This window comes from Chaetodon auriga, chromosome 15 (assembly GCF_051107435.1).
Source record: "Chaetodon auriga isolate fChaAug3 chromosome 15, fChaAug3.hap1, whole genome shotgun sequence".
Taxonomy (NCBI): domain Eukaryota; kingdom Metazoa; phylum Chordata; class Actinopteri; order Chaetodontiformes; family Chaetodontidae; genus Chaetodon; species Chaetodon auriga.
The window spans coordinates 3810761-3825730 of record NC_135088.1 but is presented as its reverse complement, the minus strand read 5'-3'; the positions used below and the strand labels follow the sequence as shown (position 1 = coordinate 3825730).

Genomic DNA, 14970 nt, shown 5'->3' with positions numbered 1-14970 from the left:
GCCATATTATTCTCTACTTCCTCTGTGTCACATTAAAAGCATTCAAATACGACTGTAGCAAAGCATGGTGCTTTTATTGTGAAGGAGTCACAGGAAACATGATGTGTTTGTCACCACGGTTAGTGTTCATTGGCAGCCGACAGACTTCTGGTAGTTGTAGTATTGAACCACACTTGATTACACTGTCACCAAATCAACCAAGACTGAAACGTAAACGGATCCAACTTTCAAAAATGGAAATCGTGCTACTCGTTTAATGAATCTCGACCGTTTTAATGACGAAGCCTTAATTTACGAGCTGATGTCTGCAGATGTTCTGGATGTGTATCAGAGGGACAGCAGCGCTAATCCGAGTGATTTGTGATGGCAGGGTTTATGACGGCGGCGGCCAGAGGAGCAGAGGGAGTGCTGGAGATAAAGGATGCAGTCAGGGCTTCTGGCGTGAGAAGAGAGCAGCGCTTCAGAGGTCTTCACAGCAAAGGCCAGCATGGCTGACAGGCTGGTCAATAATCCCAAACACACTGCTTCACTCGGCGCCTAATGAGACTAATTAACATGCCGTTAAAGGCACGCTCGCTCGCACACGCACACACATCAGAACTGTTGGGATGCCTAAATCTGCCTGTTTGCTTTGGTGTGTTTCGTGTCAAATAAACAATCTGCTGCACATTCTGTCTGAATGTGACCGACAATCAGCAGCGACGATGGCTCGTTTTGTGAAACAACTTCACCACAAAAACGTGGTTTTATGAAGCAAACACTCGTTTCTGGTCACCAGCAGCCACTCGAGGCACTAATCACATTTTCATTTGATTAAATGTGGTTGTGTGACATTGAAGAGAGGCAGATATTTACAAATGTCCACCGTCCTTTTCCACATGAAGTGCTCACGACATCACGGCCTTGTGGCGTTTCTCAGCTCCACCCGGAGCTTTAATGATGGCTGGTATTGTTAAAGCCGAGCCTCGAGCTCACGCAGCCTGCAGACCGGCAGTCTGCCTGCTGCTCACAGCAATAAAAAGACCAGAAATTAAAGAGATTTAAAATTAAACTCTAAAAACAACTAAAAATACTTTGTTTCCAAAAAAATGCTGCTAAGTTTTGTCTCTTTTTTAATATAATTTTTGCCAGATATGTTTTAAACATTCATTTTCCCACAAACATACAACATTCACATACCTACCCTAAACCTCTCTTACTTTTTTTAATCAGGTTAAACCAGAGTTGGATTTAGGAAATCATCTTTACTGCAAAATGTTTTGTAAATTGCTCATTTTAATCTGACGAACAACAGAATGTGATTTTTAGCATAACGAATGCACCAGACTTGAATTTTCATTCATAAAAATGCTACAAGAGTGAGAAGAAGCATGAAGGAGCATGAAGTCGAGCTGATCAGCACACTGATGTCTGCGTGTTAAATTATGAAGCCGAAACACTCAAATTGACTCCATGCAGATAAAATACAAACAAAAAACAAGCCCTGATTTGATTTTAGTGACATTTAAGCTCCAGTTTCATCCAGATAACGAAATCTGCCCTCCAGCAGATCGATGCTGTGCCAGGTTTAAGTAAAACGTCCGGGACACGCTGCCTACCAGGGCAGCACCTGAGCGTCAGTCAAACACATCAGTGTGTAGCTGAACGTAATGTTCAAGATAAAATCCAGTTCAACGCAGCTATCGGACTTCTAGCCCCCCCTTTGGACTGACCCATTGAAAAGCTGATGAAGCGTCTGTGCGCTGCTCTTTAGCTGTTAGCTGTTGTCAGATCGACTGTTATTATTGGTGAGAAAAGTCAGCGTAAAACTTAAAATATAACAAAAATATAGCCTCGGGTTTCAGGTTAGAGTCTCAAATTTGGCAGCACCTGGCAGGTTTGGTGGGGACCGGGTTTGGGTCTCGTCACATGAAAACAAGGACGTTGAGCAGAACTGAGGATACAACACTCAGCTAATCAGTGCGACACCAAACAGATCGATCGGGCCGTGGCTACGTCTTGGATTCTCTGAGCTCACGTTCATCGTCCATCTCCTATTTGTTAATTGCTTTAAAGTTAAAGAAGCCATGAAGGTATTTTTGACTGTCTGCAGTACGGTCAGATGACGGACTGATGCTGATTTCACCGCCGAGCGTACAGGACAAGGACGCGTCCAAACACTGAAACCAGAGGGCAACTAAAACCAGGGTCTTGGGACAAACTGCTCCTCAACTTCCTGAACCATGGCGGCAGCCCTGACTTAATAAGACAATGAGACGCTTCATTAAGTTTATGCTAACCAAACATCACTCTCACGAACGTTAAAAGCGGAGTGAAAGGCAGCCGTCACAATGTAACTGTAATATCATGCTGCATAAAAGCGTGATGGATATGAACTGGGATGATTATGAGAACATTAGTCTTTCTAAGGTGTTTTAAAGCTTGCAGGAAGCCCTCTGAGTGTGTGATGTACCGAACGCAGAGCAGGTAGTCGGAGAAGCGACAGAGTCACAGCAAACAGGAATTCACTTAAACATAATGTATATTCACATTCTGCCGGCGCCTCACTTCAGAGCTCAGGGTCCAAAGATCTTCGCAAAAATTACAGATTCAAACCAGGATGAGATTCAAGCTGTGATTGGCCACACAAACACACCGGGCATGACAATGTATGAGTCCAACACACACAAACAGGTGTAGTGGCAGCTTGTTTATGCTGGTAAACAGACACTGTGCTGTCAGGAGCTGGAGACCATTTCAGCCCCAGCGTCCGTCCGTCCGTCGTCCACGAGGACCGTCCTTAACAGAGACAGCGTCTTTTTCCCTCCATTTGCATTTCATTTTCCTCTCGAGGGGCTCCATTACGGCTCTGAGTGGCTCCATTTCTTGCTCAGTTTTCTGAATAGGGCGTCCATTAACGCAGGCGCCGCGTCCCTCCTCTCGAGTCTTTAGGCTTCATTTTGGCTCGGGTTGCTGTGTCCGTCACTCTGCCATTAAGGGCTTTCATATCCTGCTTGCGTCCAACTGGGGCTCAGTTTCTTAAAATGGGGTTCCGCATCAGGGGCTGAAAAGAGGGAGGATTGTGCTGAGCTGAGACTCTCCATTCCCACCTCCTTCCCTCCTCCACTCAGCTGCTACATGTACGCTCAACATCTGGCTGCTCAGCCATGTCAGAGTCACTGCTGCAGCCAGAGGTTCACATGCCATGCACAGGCCATTCATTTCAGTCATGTGTAAAATGCTTTGATTGGGACTCTTTTATCTGTGCAATGAGGACAAAAACGTCAGTGACGGCAGCTGCTTAACGAGCTGTTTGACTGCGTGTCGGGATGTTTATTGGTGCAATAAAAGAAAATCTAAGTGACGGTAGTTGATTCTGGAGTGGGATGACGGTTTATTGAAGTTTCTACTGGAGTAATAAAAAGAAAGTCCCTTTTTTAGGAGTCTCCCACTGATTTTATACTGGTGTAACGAAGCGTATGTGATCCCTGAACTGGTCAGTCATAGAACACAACAGAAGGACCTTCGTGGGTGAACAGCTGATATCTGAGCATTGCATGAGAGTGTGCATCTTCATCTGTCCTCCGCTGGATACTTCTACTAGAAATCCTTGGATATAATCAATGTTTGAGGAGTTATGTGTGATGAAAAGTTGGAGTTTTGGCTCCATAATCGGACCTTTGGGTGGAGATTATTTTCTCTTGTTGTCGCTCCTGTACTCTGGTCTACTGAGGCTGCTAATGGTGGATAATTGGCATCTCTACCCTTTCAGTGACGACAGAGAAGCTCTTCACTCTTTGCTCTAAAGGCTACTGATGATGTTTTACGCAGCTAGAAAGGTGTAGCTTCTACATTATGTCTGCATCAATGATAAAACACAGCATCAAACAGGAGCAAATACTCAGGAGTACAAGGTTCATCGGTGTAGAGGTGGAAATACTGAGAGTGATGTTCATACAGAGGAGAGGTGGTGAGGGAGAAGCAGGTTGTTGTGAATGCAGCTCCTCATGTTGGAGGTGTTGTGTGGTCTGCAGGAGCACCAGATAATAAAGTCTCCCGGCATTACAAATCGATATGACTGCATGCATGAGTGTGTGAGAGTGAGTGTGTGTGTGTGAGTGTGTGTGTGTGTGTGTGTGTGTGTGTGTGTGTTGCTGAGAACATGCCAGACTCTTACCATGATGGTGGTCACTACGACAGTGCGGTTCTCCATGCCAGAAGTGTCATTTGGAAGCAGCGGAGAGTCCTGGATCAGCACCAGTTTGTCTGCGTCGTTCCAGTAGCCGATCTGCAGGAAAAACTCAATCTGAGACTTCGTACGTGTCGATGTGAACGTCCTCATACACGACACAACGCTGCATCACGACCGTCATTATCATTTATCTTTTGTCTAAACAAGGACAAAATGTTTTTGTGTGTGGGAAACATGACGGTCGTGATGGTGATACAACATGAGAGCAGAGTACAGATGAGGAGGAAACTTCTTTAACTCTGGACTGTTCACATGTTTCTTTGTATTTTCCTCTTTAGCGTCTTTAGGTCTTTAGCGTCATCATGTGATCAGAGATCAAACAAAAGCTAACAAAAAGCTAACAAAGGCTAACAAACATTATCAGAAAGCTAATACAAGTGATCAAAAAGGAAACAATAATCCAGTAAGTGGACTCTTGAGGTGAGATTATGTTGTTCCCCTCTGAAAAATGTCCTAATTTTATGAGAATTAAGTCATGAAAGAAGAATAAAGGAAACACAACCGATCTCTGATACTTTTTTTTTGCACCAGGTTGTTCATGATGATCATTTTTGAACAGTAAGTTCTGGTTTAACACGCTGATGAAGACTATGAGGTGCTGCTGAAAGCTCTGGACTCATCACAGCATCAGGACGTCGTGAGCGCTAACGTCGATTTCCTTCGGCCTCGGCTGAAACGCCCTCGTGCAGAGTCCTGATCCGTGTCGTGCTGCTTCTTTCTGTCAGAAGCGATTTCATGTTCATCTGATTTTACTGTCGTCTTCCAGAAGTCCTTCAGGGTCGGACTGACGGACCGGAGCTGACAGCCGTGACGCGCTGCGGTCACAATATTAGCATCATCTGTGCGGGGAGTATCGCTTGCTGCGTGGTTTTCAATAAAAAGCCAATACCTATAAATACTCTGTCAAACTTAAGTATCGATCTTAGAATAGACGAGAGCTTTGACAGCAACCACAAGCGGCTATAAGTCAGCGAGACGGCGAGCGAGCCAGCTGGCTGCCGGTTGGCCGCTGCTGGTGGGAAGCCAGAGGGAGCGGAGAACTGTGATTGGCCGATAGCTCCCAGCGTGCTGGGGCATCAGGATGATTGAGGCACATGGAAAATGTAGGAGAGAGGCTGTGACACACACACCGTGTCCTGACAGGACCCTCGCTGTGCTGCAGGAAGACAGGCCAAAGCAGCTTTTGATTGATGGGAACTCCTCTCTGCTTCCTGCCTCCCCCTCCTCCTCCTCCTCCTCCTCCTCCTCCCTCCACCTTGATTGCTCTCCATTTCATTTCATCCTCTCACAAGTGCTCTCCTTCTCTTTTTCCCATTGTCCCTGAATCCACAGACATCCATCCTCTCGTACCAGACGCACAGACGCTGAAGCTTTTTTACAGCCTGCTCGATGACAATAAAAACGCTTCACTGCGTTCTGTGTCGTCTCAGGCCTCGGCTACTTCACATACCTAAATACTGAGTGAGTTAAAATATACAGAAAACATACAGACATGGACAAATATTCATCTGTAACACGTATGAAAGCAGCGTGGTGTGATGTTTTACCCGTCGGGGTCCATTATTCTTCAGCTCAAACACGTCCATTGTGTAGTTGACCCTGCGGCCATAGTGGTCAAACTGGACATTACCTGTTAATCCCTGCAACCGGACCTGCGCACACGCACGCACACACGCACGCACGCACGCACACACAGACACACACACACAGACACACACACACACACACACACACGCACGCACACACACACAGTGATAAATGGTGTTTATTCACTCCACAGAAAGCCTGAATAACTTCAGCGTATCAAGAACCATTCAGGTCAGTCTGCAATGAAACAGCTTTTTACAAGATGTTTTACAATGAAAAAAACAGTCGATAGAAGCAAAGAGAGAAAGAATGTTTTGACTTTATGATGCAGGCTGTTTGCAGACGGCACGGACTGCAGATGGAGGGCAGGAAGTGATTTTCTGCATAGGACGCTCTGAGAAAAATGCAAGAAATTGACGGAAAAATGCTGAAAAAACAAGGAGCTGAGTCGGATAACGGCCCTTCGTCTGAATTTAACACCATGTGACTGCAAACAACCAGCCTGCTCCTCGCTCACCTGTTTGAGAGTGCGCTCCATGTCGATGCCCTGGTTCCACGGGGCGGCCGGGTTGGCCAGACAGTCACCGGCGTTGCCCCGTCTGGAAATGTCCACCTTCTGCCTGCGCAGGTTCCTGAAGGCCTCGGCCATCACCATCACCCCGTCGTACGTCAGCGCTGAGGTGTACTGGGAGACGAGAGGAGGTGATCAGTCGTTGCTGTGCGTGGGTTCAGCTGAACAAGCTTATCACATGAAAACACTGCAGCGGAGTTACGGTTCAACTCTGCCTGTTTAGTTTATTAAAAGGACCGTTTGATTTGTAAATTCCAGTCTTTGTAACCTGGAGGCCGCCCTGCTGTTCTGTCTCTTTCAGGCATTTCCAGCGCGACAGGACACACACCAGAAAAAGGTATGAGGCCAATTAAGTGCTGATTTAGCTGGATGGGCTGAATATTCTGCAGTATTTGCTGGTCAGACGTGAGAAACTGTCCGCCTGTGAGAGCACGCTGAGTTTGTGCAGGGCCGAGCGGTACGTCATAACGGCCGGCTGCTGCAGAGAGGCAGCAGCTTCACTCTGCTCATTATTTTCTGCAAATGGAAAGGAGGAGAGGGAGGAGGGCAGAGCGTATTCCCCGCAGTGTAAGCCTCCCAATTTCCCCTAATCTATCCGTGACCTGAAGACTCCGCGTCGCCTCTGATTATTTGCGTCTGCAGAAATCGCTTTCTCCATCATGAGCCGTACATTTCCCTAAAACTCACCTCTGGCGTGGCAGAAAACTAATTGAGTGAATGACGAAAAGGCGGCAAGATGGAGAGAGAGAGCAGGGGAAGAAAGGGAAAAGGCGAGTGTTTTGTCCAGCCGGATAGCAGTCTGGCATTAATTATCCCGGCTAGCAGGAGTTCATTAACTTCGCCTCCGGCCGGGGGTGGCTCCTATTCATTAGCCCACTGCTCACCGTGACATTATGGCTCTCTACGGAGACTGCTGCACTCTATCCCCCCGTTACTCTGACAAGCTGCCCAAAGCAACACACACGCACGCAGTGCTCACACACACACACACACACACACACACACACACACACAATGGAGGTGCAGGATAAACTCACGACCAGTCAGGGTCTCCATCTTCACTGCTCAGACCGGACACGAACACAAGCCGAGAGGAGTTCAACCTGTCCAACCTGCTGACGCCTCCATGCATACTGTACATGTAGGATTCCAGCAGAAGTATAAATGTAATCCGTAATCTCGAGTAAGTCGACTTTCAACAACCTGTTCAGCTGCGTCAGTCTCATCCACGAGTGTCGCCGTGTTTGTGGCCATTAATCCGTCCTAATGTTTCATGAATATGGCTGGTTAGCGAGTTAGCTGTGTTGCAAGTTCGCGTCCCCTTTCTTAATCCAACCTACAGAGCTCTGATTGGTTGAATAAATGGTGATGTTTCAGAGGTCTGGAACCAGGCTACATAAAGTTTTTGGTTTTTGGAAGCAGCCAGAGACAGGCTGAAGGGCAGCATTTCAACAGGAGGCGCTAAAACGGCTGCTCCTTTGCTAACGTTAGCATGAAGGGACGAAGGAACTTCAAACTCTAAAAAACATTTTCAACCTGGTAAACGCACACAATCAACCCAACATGCTGCTGCAGACAATCCCTTCCTTCCTGAGGGAAAAAGAAGTGGAGTCCATACAGGATCAAACAATGGAGAGGGTGCTACGATGATCATGTGACTGATGAGGAAGCTGAGCTAGCATCTGTGCTAGCTAGCATCTCCACTGGCTCTGGTTTTACTGTTAGTGCACAAGAAACTTGAGCCTTGTTAGCAAAGTTAGCCAGAAAGCAGCCTGCAGATGTCTTCAGCTGTCCTCATCTGTCACATGACCCTCACTTTGAGGCCACCAGCTCCACCTGCCTCACCTGCACTCTGAGATCTGATCAATGCGAGCAGGAACAACAGAACAAGAAGGCTCATTAATACCAGGGGCGCCGGCCGAGGGTCTCCACGACTCTCCCCGTCACGTCAAAGCTCGCTGTCAAACATACGAGCAGGACTCTCTCGTTAGTTCACCGCCTGCAGGTTGTTGGCACTTTTAAACATGTGGCGTTAACATTTGTCTTTGCAGAGTGAGTAAACACGCTAGAACAAGGCCCGACTCACCGCCGGTGTTAATATATTAGAAGAAAGGAGGACTGACTGTGACTCAGGCTGTGGACAAACTTAATGGGGAGCAGAGTAATTTAGTCTGAGTGGATTTCCAGGAGAGAGAGCAATTTATCAAGAAATGGAGAGGGGGTAAACACACACACACACACACACACACACACACACACACACACACACACACACACACACACGCGCATGCATATAACACAACCGCACACACACATGCAAATAACACAAACACGCGCACACACACATCATATCATGTGATATCACCCCGTGGTGTAAACTTTTAATTTAAACAAACCCATCACACACACACACACACACACACACACACACACACACACACACACACACACACACTCAGTTTCCGCTCCACTGCAGCTGCCGTTTAAAACAGAAATCTTTGCTGGTGGGGGAAGGCGGTGCGTTTGCTGACCGCGTGGCGTGATGCCTTCTTGCCCCGGCGCCGTTTACGCTCGGTGGGCCCGAGGAGGACGTAAAGTGGGTCAGTCTGTCACGTCTCTGCAGAGGACAGCGGTGGACGAGGCGGAGCAGACTGCGGCTGAAGGTGATGACGGTCTTGTGTGTTCACGAATGTGTTTTATTATCGGCTTCGTCTTGGTCTCAGTCTGCTGCTTCTTATTAACCCATCGCAGCCCATCGATTACATCTCGCCTGTAACTTACGTGACTGCCCACCGTTCCTCAGCACACGCTCGCAGTTTTAGCTGCATTTCTCATCCTGTAGGTAACTTTGGGTTTCGGTTCATTCGCCGACTGTCTGAAAAGCTCAGTGTGGGATTTGACGGGTGGCTTTCTGATGCAGGAAGGACTAAAATCACATGATGCTTTTTAAAATGTTCCACCAGGAGAGTCTCTGCTCACAGCTGCAGCAGTGCTGCAAAGTGACTAGGTTACTGCAATACTGTTGTTACTGTACTGTTACTGTAATTTCTGCTACTTTATGTTATATATATATATTATCTACTGCATACTGGTTATGTTTCAGATTCAGATTTCACATAAATAAAACATGTAATAAGCTCATAAAAAGATGTGAGAAGTAGTTAAAACTTGCTCCACCTGAAGCAACAATAAAATACTGCTTACATATTCATCTAATAATGTCGTATATTAGTCACAGGGGACGTTTTACTGCAGAACGAGTACTTTTACTTTAAATACATTTTGCTGATGATGCCTTTGTACTTAATTAAGTTCTTGAATGCAGGACTTTTACTTGTAGTGAAGTATTTTTGTACTGTTGTATTAAACCTTCAGTGTGGAGCCTTTGTCTCCCCCTTCTGGCAGTGAGAGTAACTACACAGACTCTGTTTTGACACCATCGACTCCATCAGACTCTAAGCTTCTGCAGCCCCCTCCGTCACGGCTGGCTGACGTGAAACGCCTCACTGCTGGTGCTCCAGAGCAGAGATTTGATGCACTGGACGTTCATTTATCCTGAACAGCACCACTGAGCTCCCGCCCTAAACCACAGTAGGATGTTGTGCCACATCTGATGTGATTTCATGTGATTCTGACATTACGTACTTTGGGTGGGGCGTCCGAGCCCGGGTACTCCCGCTGATCCAGCTTGTTCCAGCGCTGCATCAGTTTGATGACCATGGGGTTGCTGAAGTCGACCAGCTGGAAGCCGGTAACGTTGGCACCGCCGTGCATGAAGCGCTCCAGGTTGATGTCCTTAAAACCCTTCAGGGGCAACGAGGACAGAGAGCGGTCATGGGCCGAGACACAAACGAGAAAAATACTGACAGCTGCAGAGCTGATGATTTGAGTTTCAGTGCATCGTTAGCTCGGGCTAGCTCTGAACTATTAAACTACAGTAGCTTAAACACATCTAAAGGATCTAAAACTGATCCAGGACCATCATACAGGGACATGAACATGTCCTCAATAGATTCAGGTCCCTGATCCTGTTTTCAACGTATTTTTCTGAGCAGTTGTTGAAGGACAGGTAACGTTTTTTCAAGTCCATCTTAATATAATGTCCACATGGACACTGTCCATACCGGCCTTTAAGAAATCCTTTTGTGACGTGATGCCAATAGAGACGGGGGACAAATCCACAGTCCTCGTTCTGTCATTTATAAAAAGGCACTTGGATTAAATTAATTTGAAGCTTCAGTAATCTGAGTAAGTCAAACCAAATCAACATTAGAGTCTTTTTGTGCAAAAATTAGCTTTTTTCACCACTTTGGTTTCATATCAGTGAATCTGATGCTCACACGTGTCGTTTATCCTCTGTAGCATCTGCTCCTACAGCCAGAAAGTCCTTTAAAGACACTGTCTGCACATCAATACCACATCACTGTTTGAACAAATGAGTGAAACAACAGAGGACGCAGAAAGCAAGAAGAAGAGACCAAACAAACAAAGAAGAAGAGCATCATTTCCTCTCACCAGGTTGGCCATGATGTAATGGTAGCCTTTGACATGTTTCCCCACGCTGACGATCTACGAGGAGGCGGAGCAGAGCTCAACGTTAATCCGACTGGATTACAGCATAGCATACGTTAATTACATTAAACCATGCATGTGACAGGCGAGCGTGCGCGTCCTGACGCGGTGCGACCGTCAGGTTTAATCCATAGAAGATCGGACGTCTGAACAAATGAACGGGCCATCGTGTCAGCATCTCACCGAGGAAGTAAACACTTTGAAAGACACAACTCACACACACACACACACACACACACACACACACACGCACAGAGCTGCATCTTAGTGATAAAAACTGATTCTGAAAGCTGACATCTGCTGCTAAATCCCACCGGACGTGCAGTTAATAAGGGCGTGAATTAAGATGAAAAAAGCTTTGAGTCTGAGAGAAAAGCTCGGATTGATATCAGTTCAGCTCCGCCGCTGTCGAGACCTGAGCATCAGGTGGTGAAACTCTGCCGCTGGTGGACTCTCACAGCTGCAATATGCAAGATTAAAATATGAAAAGACATCTATTATATCAGTCTGAATCACAACACGTAGCTGTAGGAGAGATTAGCATCCGTCCACGTCACCGAGAGGCTGGAAATAAGTCACTTTGCTCTTATTAAAGCGTCCCTTCAATGGGACTATTAAAGCAGCTTCAGTCAAAACTCTTAACAGTGACGTCTGTGAATTAGACTCAATTTGTTTACAGTTTCTTGATCTTAAAACTGAAAATAAAACAAAAAATCTGTAAAAAATCTTTGAAATCTACCAGCACAGAGCAGATACAAGTTGGCTGGTTTGATCCGTGACGGTACATAAAGATGGACGACATGACAGGAAGTGAAGACGAGTCATAAACCCCGCCCCCTCCATGTTGGCAGGCCAAACACGTCAAATACATTTCTAGCTAGTTCTTCTCATACTGATGCATGTTCGTTACTGATGCTGTAAAAAAAGCAGGTGTAACATCGTGATTGACAGCTGTGGTGGGTGGATGGGCGGGACCTCGATACTGCAGCTCCATCACCAAACCAAGATGGCAGCACCTCCATCTGGATGTTTTGGCTTCATTTTTGTCCAGCAGGAGGAAGCAGAGACGTGTCGTCCATCTTTACTTACAGTCACTGTTCGACGGCCTTCACGTGCGCACCACAGAAGAAGTCTGCTGGAGAACAGCGATGACTTGGAAAAGAGTTTCTCTCTCTCGCTGTCAGCTGCTTCCCTTCACTTTCATTAACCGTGTGCAGCCTTTAGGTTAATGTGCTGACATTTCATTTAGACCGGCGTCATGTTGAAATGTTACAGATGCGACTGCTTTGACTTTGAAGTGAAAGTGACTTTGTTGCTCATTCGCACATGAAACCTGCTGACACACGAGAAGACGTCTGAACGGGGCTCCGCCGCACCTGCTGGTGACTTTCAGTCAACTCATTTTAACTTTAAGCTAACACAGTCTTCGTGCCCTCCTTAGTTTTGCAGCTCTGGTACAGTTTGTACAACTTGCAAATGAGCTGCCAGCAAACGATATTCCATCTGCAAATGAAACCAGTTTGAATTCAGAGATTTCACACTCTGACATTCAAAGTAACATCTGGTTGCTTATGAGCCTTGATACGTACTGACCGTGCTGCTAATAAGCAGCTAATGAGGCCCAATTAGGTATTCAAGTCCTCGCCCTGGATCAGGAGAGTTTGGCGAGATGTAAATATGAACAGGATGACAGTTGGCACGAATACAAGCTAAAATAGATGTTCAGAAACTCTGAGCGGCGAGCATCTTCACGAGCTGGAGACAGAGCAGGAAGTCTGCAGCAGGACAAAGAGACACGTCTGCAAAGTAAACTGTTAGAGCTGTGACAGATGCCTGAGTGGAGATTTCCTGAATAATTGAACAATTACAGAGACACCAGTTGCCCCAGGGAAAGGTGGAGGGATGAAGAGGAGGAGGAGGAGGAGGAGGGTGCACCTCATATTCTGAGTGTGCTTATGCCAAATAACACCACCGGAGATCAGAACAGACTGTTAGCAAGTTGGAAACTTTCTAATTAGCACAAACACGCTCAAAAAACAGAGAAACAAACAGAGTGGAAAGTAAACTCAGCGTTTCAGGTGATGTTGCTGATCTAATAAAAAGAGTTTGGGATTTTAGGAAATGTCTCATTACTTTCCTCTTTTTCAAAAATAAGAAAATAAATATTCTCTCTGTCATCGCTCATCAAACCGCTGCCTCTGCATCATATTACTCTCCTGGAAAAACGCTGTGAAAGGATAAATCTGCTTACAACTTTTTGGTTTTCTTTCAGCTTCTCCGTCGTCTCCTTCAGTTCAGATAAGATTGTACTCATTAAGTTAATTGCTGAGATGGTGGAAACAGAGAAGCTGCCGTCAGTATGAAACCACGAGCGGTCTGACGACAGTTCAGCCTGATGACGTAAATCATGACGGTCGGTCAAAGCTGAAGCAGGAAGTTTGACTCTAAACTGCACTGAGATCAGCCTTGTTGCCTGTTTGAGCGTTTCCTCCACAGAAAGAGACGTTTGTAAGTCAGGAGACCTCAGACTGCAAAGAAGGAAGCTTTTTCTTTGTGTTTTTCATTAAAAAGCATGAAAATGTGACAAAAACCAGCAAGTGCACAGAAGCAAACCGTCAGCGTCTTCAGCCTCAGATAAACAAGGACGGCAAAGACAAGGACACAAAACCAGCTAAACGCCACGGTGGCATCACCTGTTCCAGCATGTTCTGCAGTCTCTCCGCCTCAAGGTCGATCACGAACTTCTTTTCCTGTCTCCGGTCCAGATCCTCCAGCAGTCGCCGGTAGCTGGCGTCGTTGAAGTTCTCCACGCAGATGGCGCTGACCTGCCAGTTGTTTTGTCCCGCCTTCTCCATGATGGCCTGCAGGATGGCGTAACCTGAGGGGGTGAGACAGGACGCATCAGAGGGGGGACAAAGACAACACAGGAACAGCTTAACAATACATGAGAACCTGAAATGAGTTTTGAGCTCCAACATCACACATGAAACTAATGCTTATTGATCGATTCGAAGAGCCAATACCCCCCAAGGATTCTGTTTATGTTTGCAGGGGCGGGGCTTGTGGACAGGCAAGCCAGGCAGTTGGAGCCCCAACTTAGTGATGAGCTAACAAACCGGTCAGCATAAAAAGTGTTTTTTTGGATTCTCAGCTGCAGTTGAATTATTGGAAAGTGTTTCTTTAAGGAAACCTGTCTTTCTCTTGCTAGCGAGCGCTCTTCTTCTTCTCCTCCTTCTGCTTCTTCTTCGTTTCTCGGTTCGTTATCGCCACCAGCTGTGTTTGCATGAAACCAACAGCAGAGACGCGTGTGTGTCGCCTGAGTCCTCGTGCTGGTGTGATGGGACTCGCTCATCAAAACATTGTTTCATGGCGCTTTAAAAACTCAGCAGGGTTCCTTTAACACTGAGATTTTACTACGTTTTCATGATCTTCCAAAGATCTGCTGCGTCCATGTGAATGAGAAGTGTTGCGTCTTCCCGTAAGAGTCAATGTGTGTGATTTGGATCCAGATTTAGATGTTTTAAACATTTTCTACTGTTACATCAAGTGTCCCTGAATGCTTTTAGTTTCATCTTGTCCCAGTCGATCCAGGCTTTTGGTCCGGTTGGGGAAACCGGCTCGGATGTAACACCAGACTCCGGAGGAGGGTGGGGGGTGGAGAGTGGGTGGGGGAGGGGGCTCGCTGTCAGGTTTGTGTATAAAGAAGATGAGTGTCAGAGAGGAAACCAGGGAGCTGTGAGGGCGGCTGTTCTCCAGCAGGAACAGATGTCCCCCTTAAACGGCCCCTCCTGGTGGCCATCACAATCTGGCAACCCGTCTCCCTTTGCTTCCAATTAGTGGATTAACCTGTGCTCTGGCAACCCGGTTCCCTCTCCACCTCCTCCATCCCCTCCCAGCCCCTTGCTCCCCATTAGAGGGATGTCTGGGCCAGGAGGGACTGCTGGGTGAGACAACACACAAATGGAAAGACACATACACACACACACACACACGTGTATCATCCCAGACT

At 46.7% G+C, this 14970-nt stretch overlaps 1 protein-coding gene across 3 annotated transcripts in view; it reads right to left on the bottom strand.

Annotated features, from left to right (window-relative positions):
* Window positions 1–14970, bottom strand: part of gria4b (glutamate receptor, ionotropic, AMPA 4b) — a 91708-nt gene that overhangs the window by 27370 nt on the left and 49368 nt on the right. For 2 of the 3 annotated variants that reach the window (XM_076749924.1, XM_076749923.1), the window contains exons 4-9: window positions 13655–13839; window positions 10905–10958; window positions 10035–10193; window positions 6336–6503; window positions 5779–5883; window positions 4157–4267 (exon numbers count right to left, since the gene is read on the bottom strand). In XM_076749924.1, coding sequence (XP_076606039.1) covers window positions 4157–4267; window positions 5779–5883; window positions 6336–6503; window positions 10035–10193; window positions 10905–10958; window positions 13655–13839 — 782 coding nt within the window. Of the gene's footprint in view, window positions 1–2921; window positions 3044–4156; window positions 4268–5778; window positions 5884–6335; window positions 6504–10034; window positions 10194–10904; window positions 10959–13654; window positions 13840–14970 lie in introns of those variants that run through there. The other variant, XM_076749925.1, reaches the window with a different exon arrangement.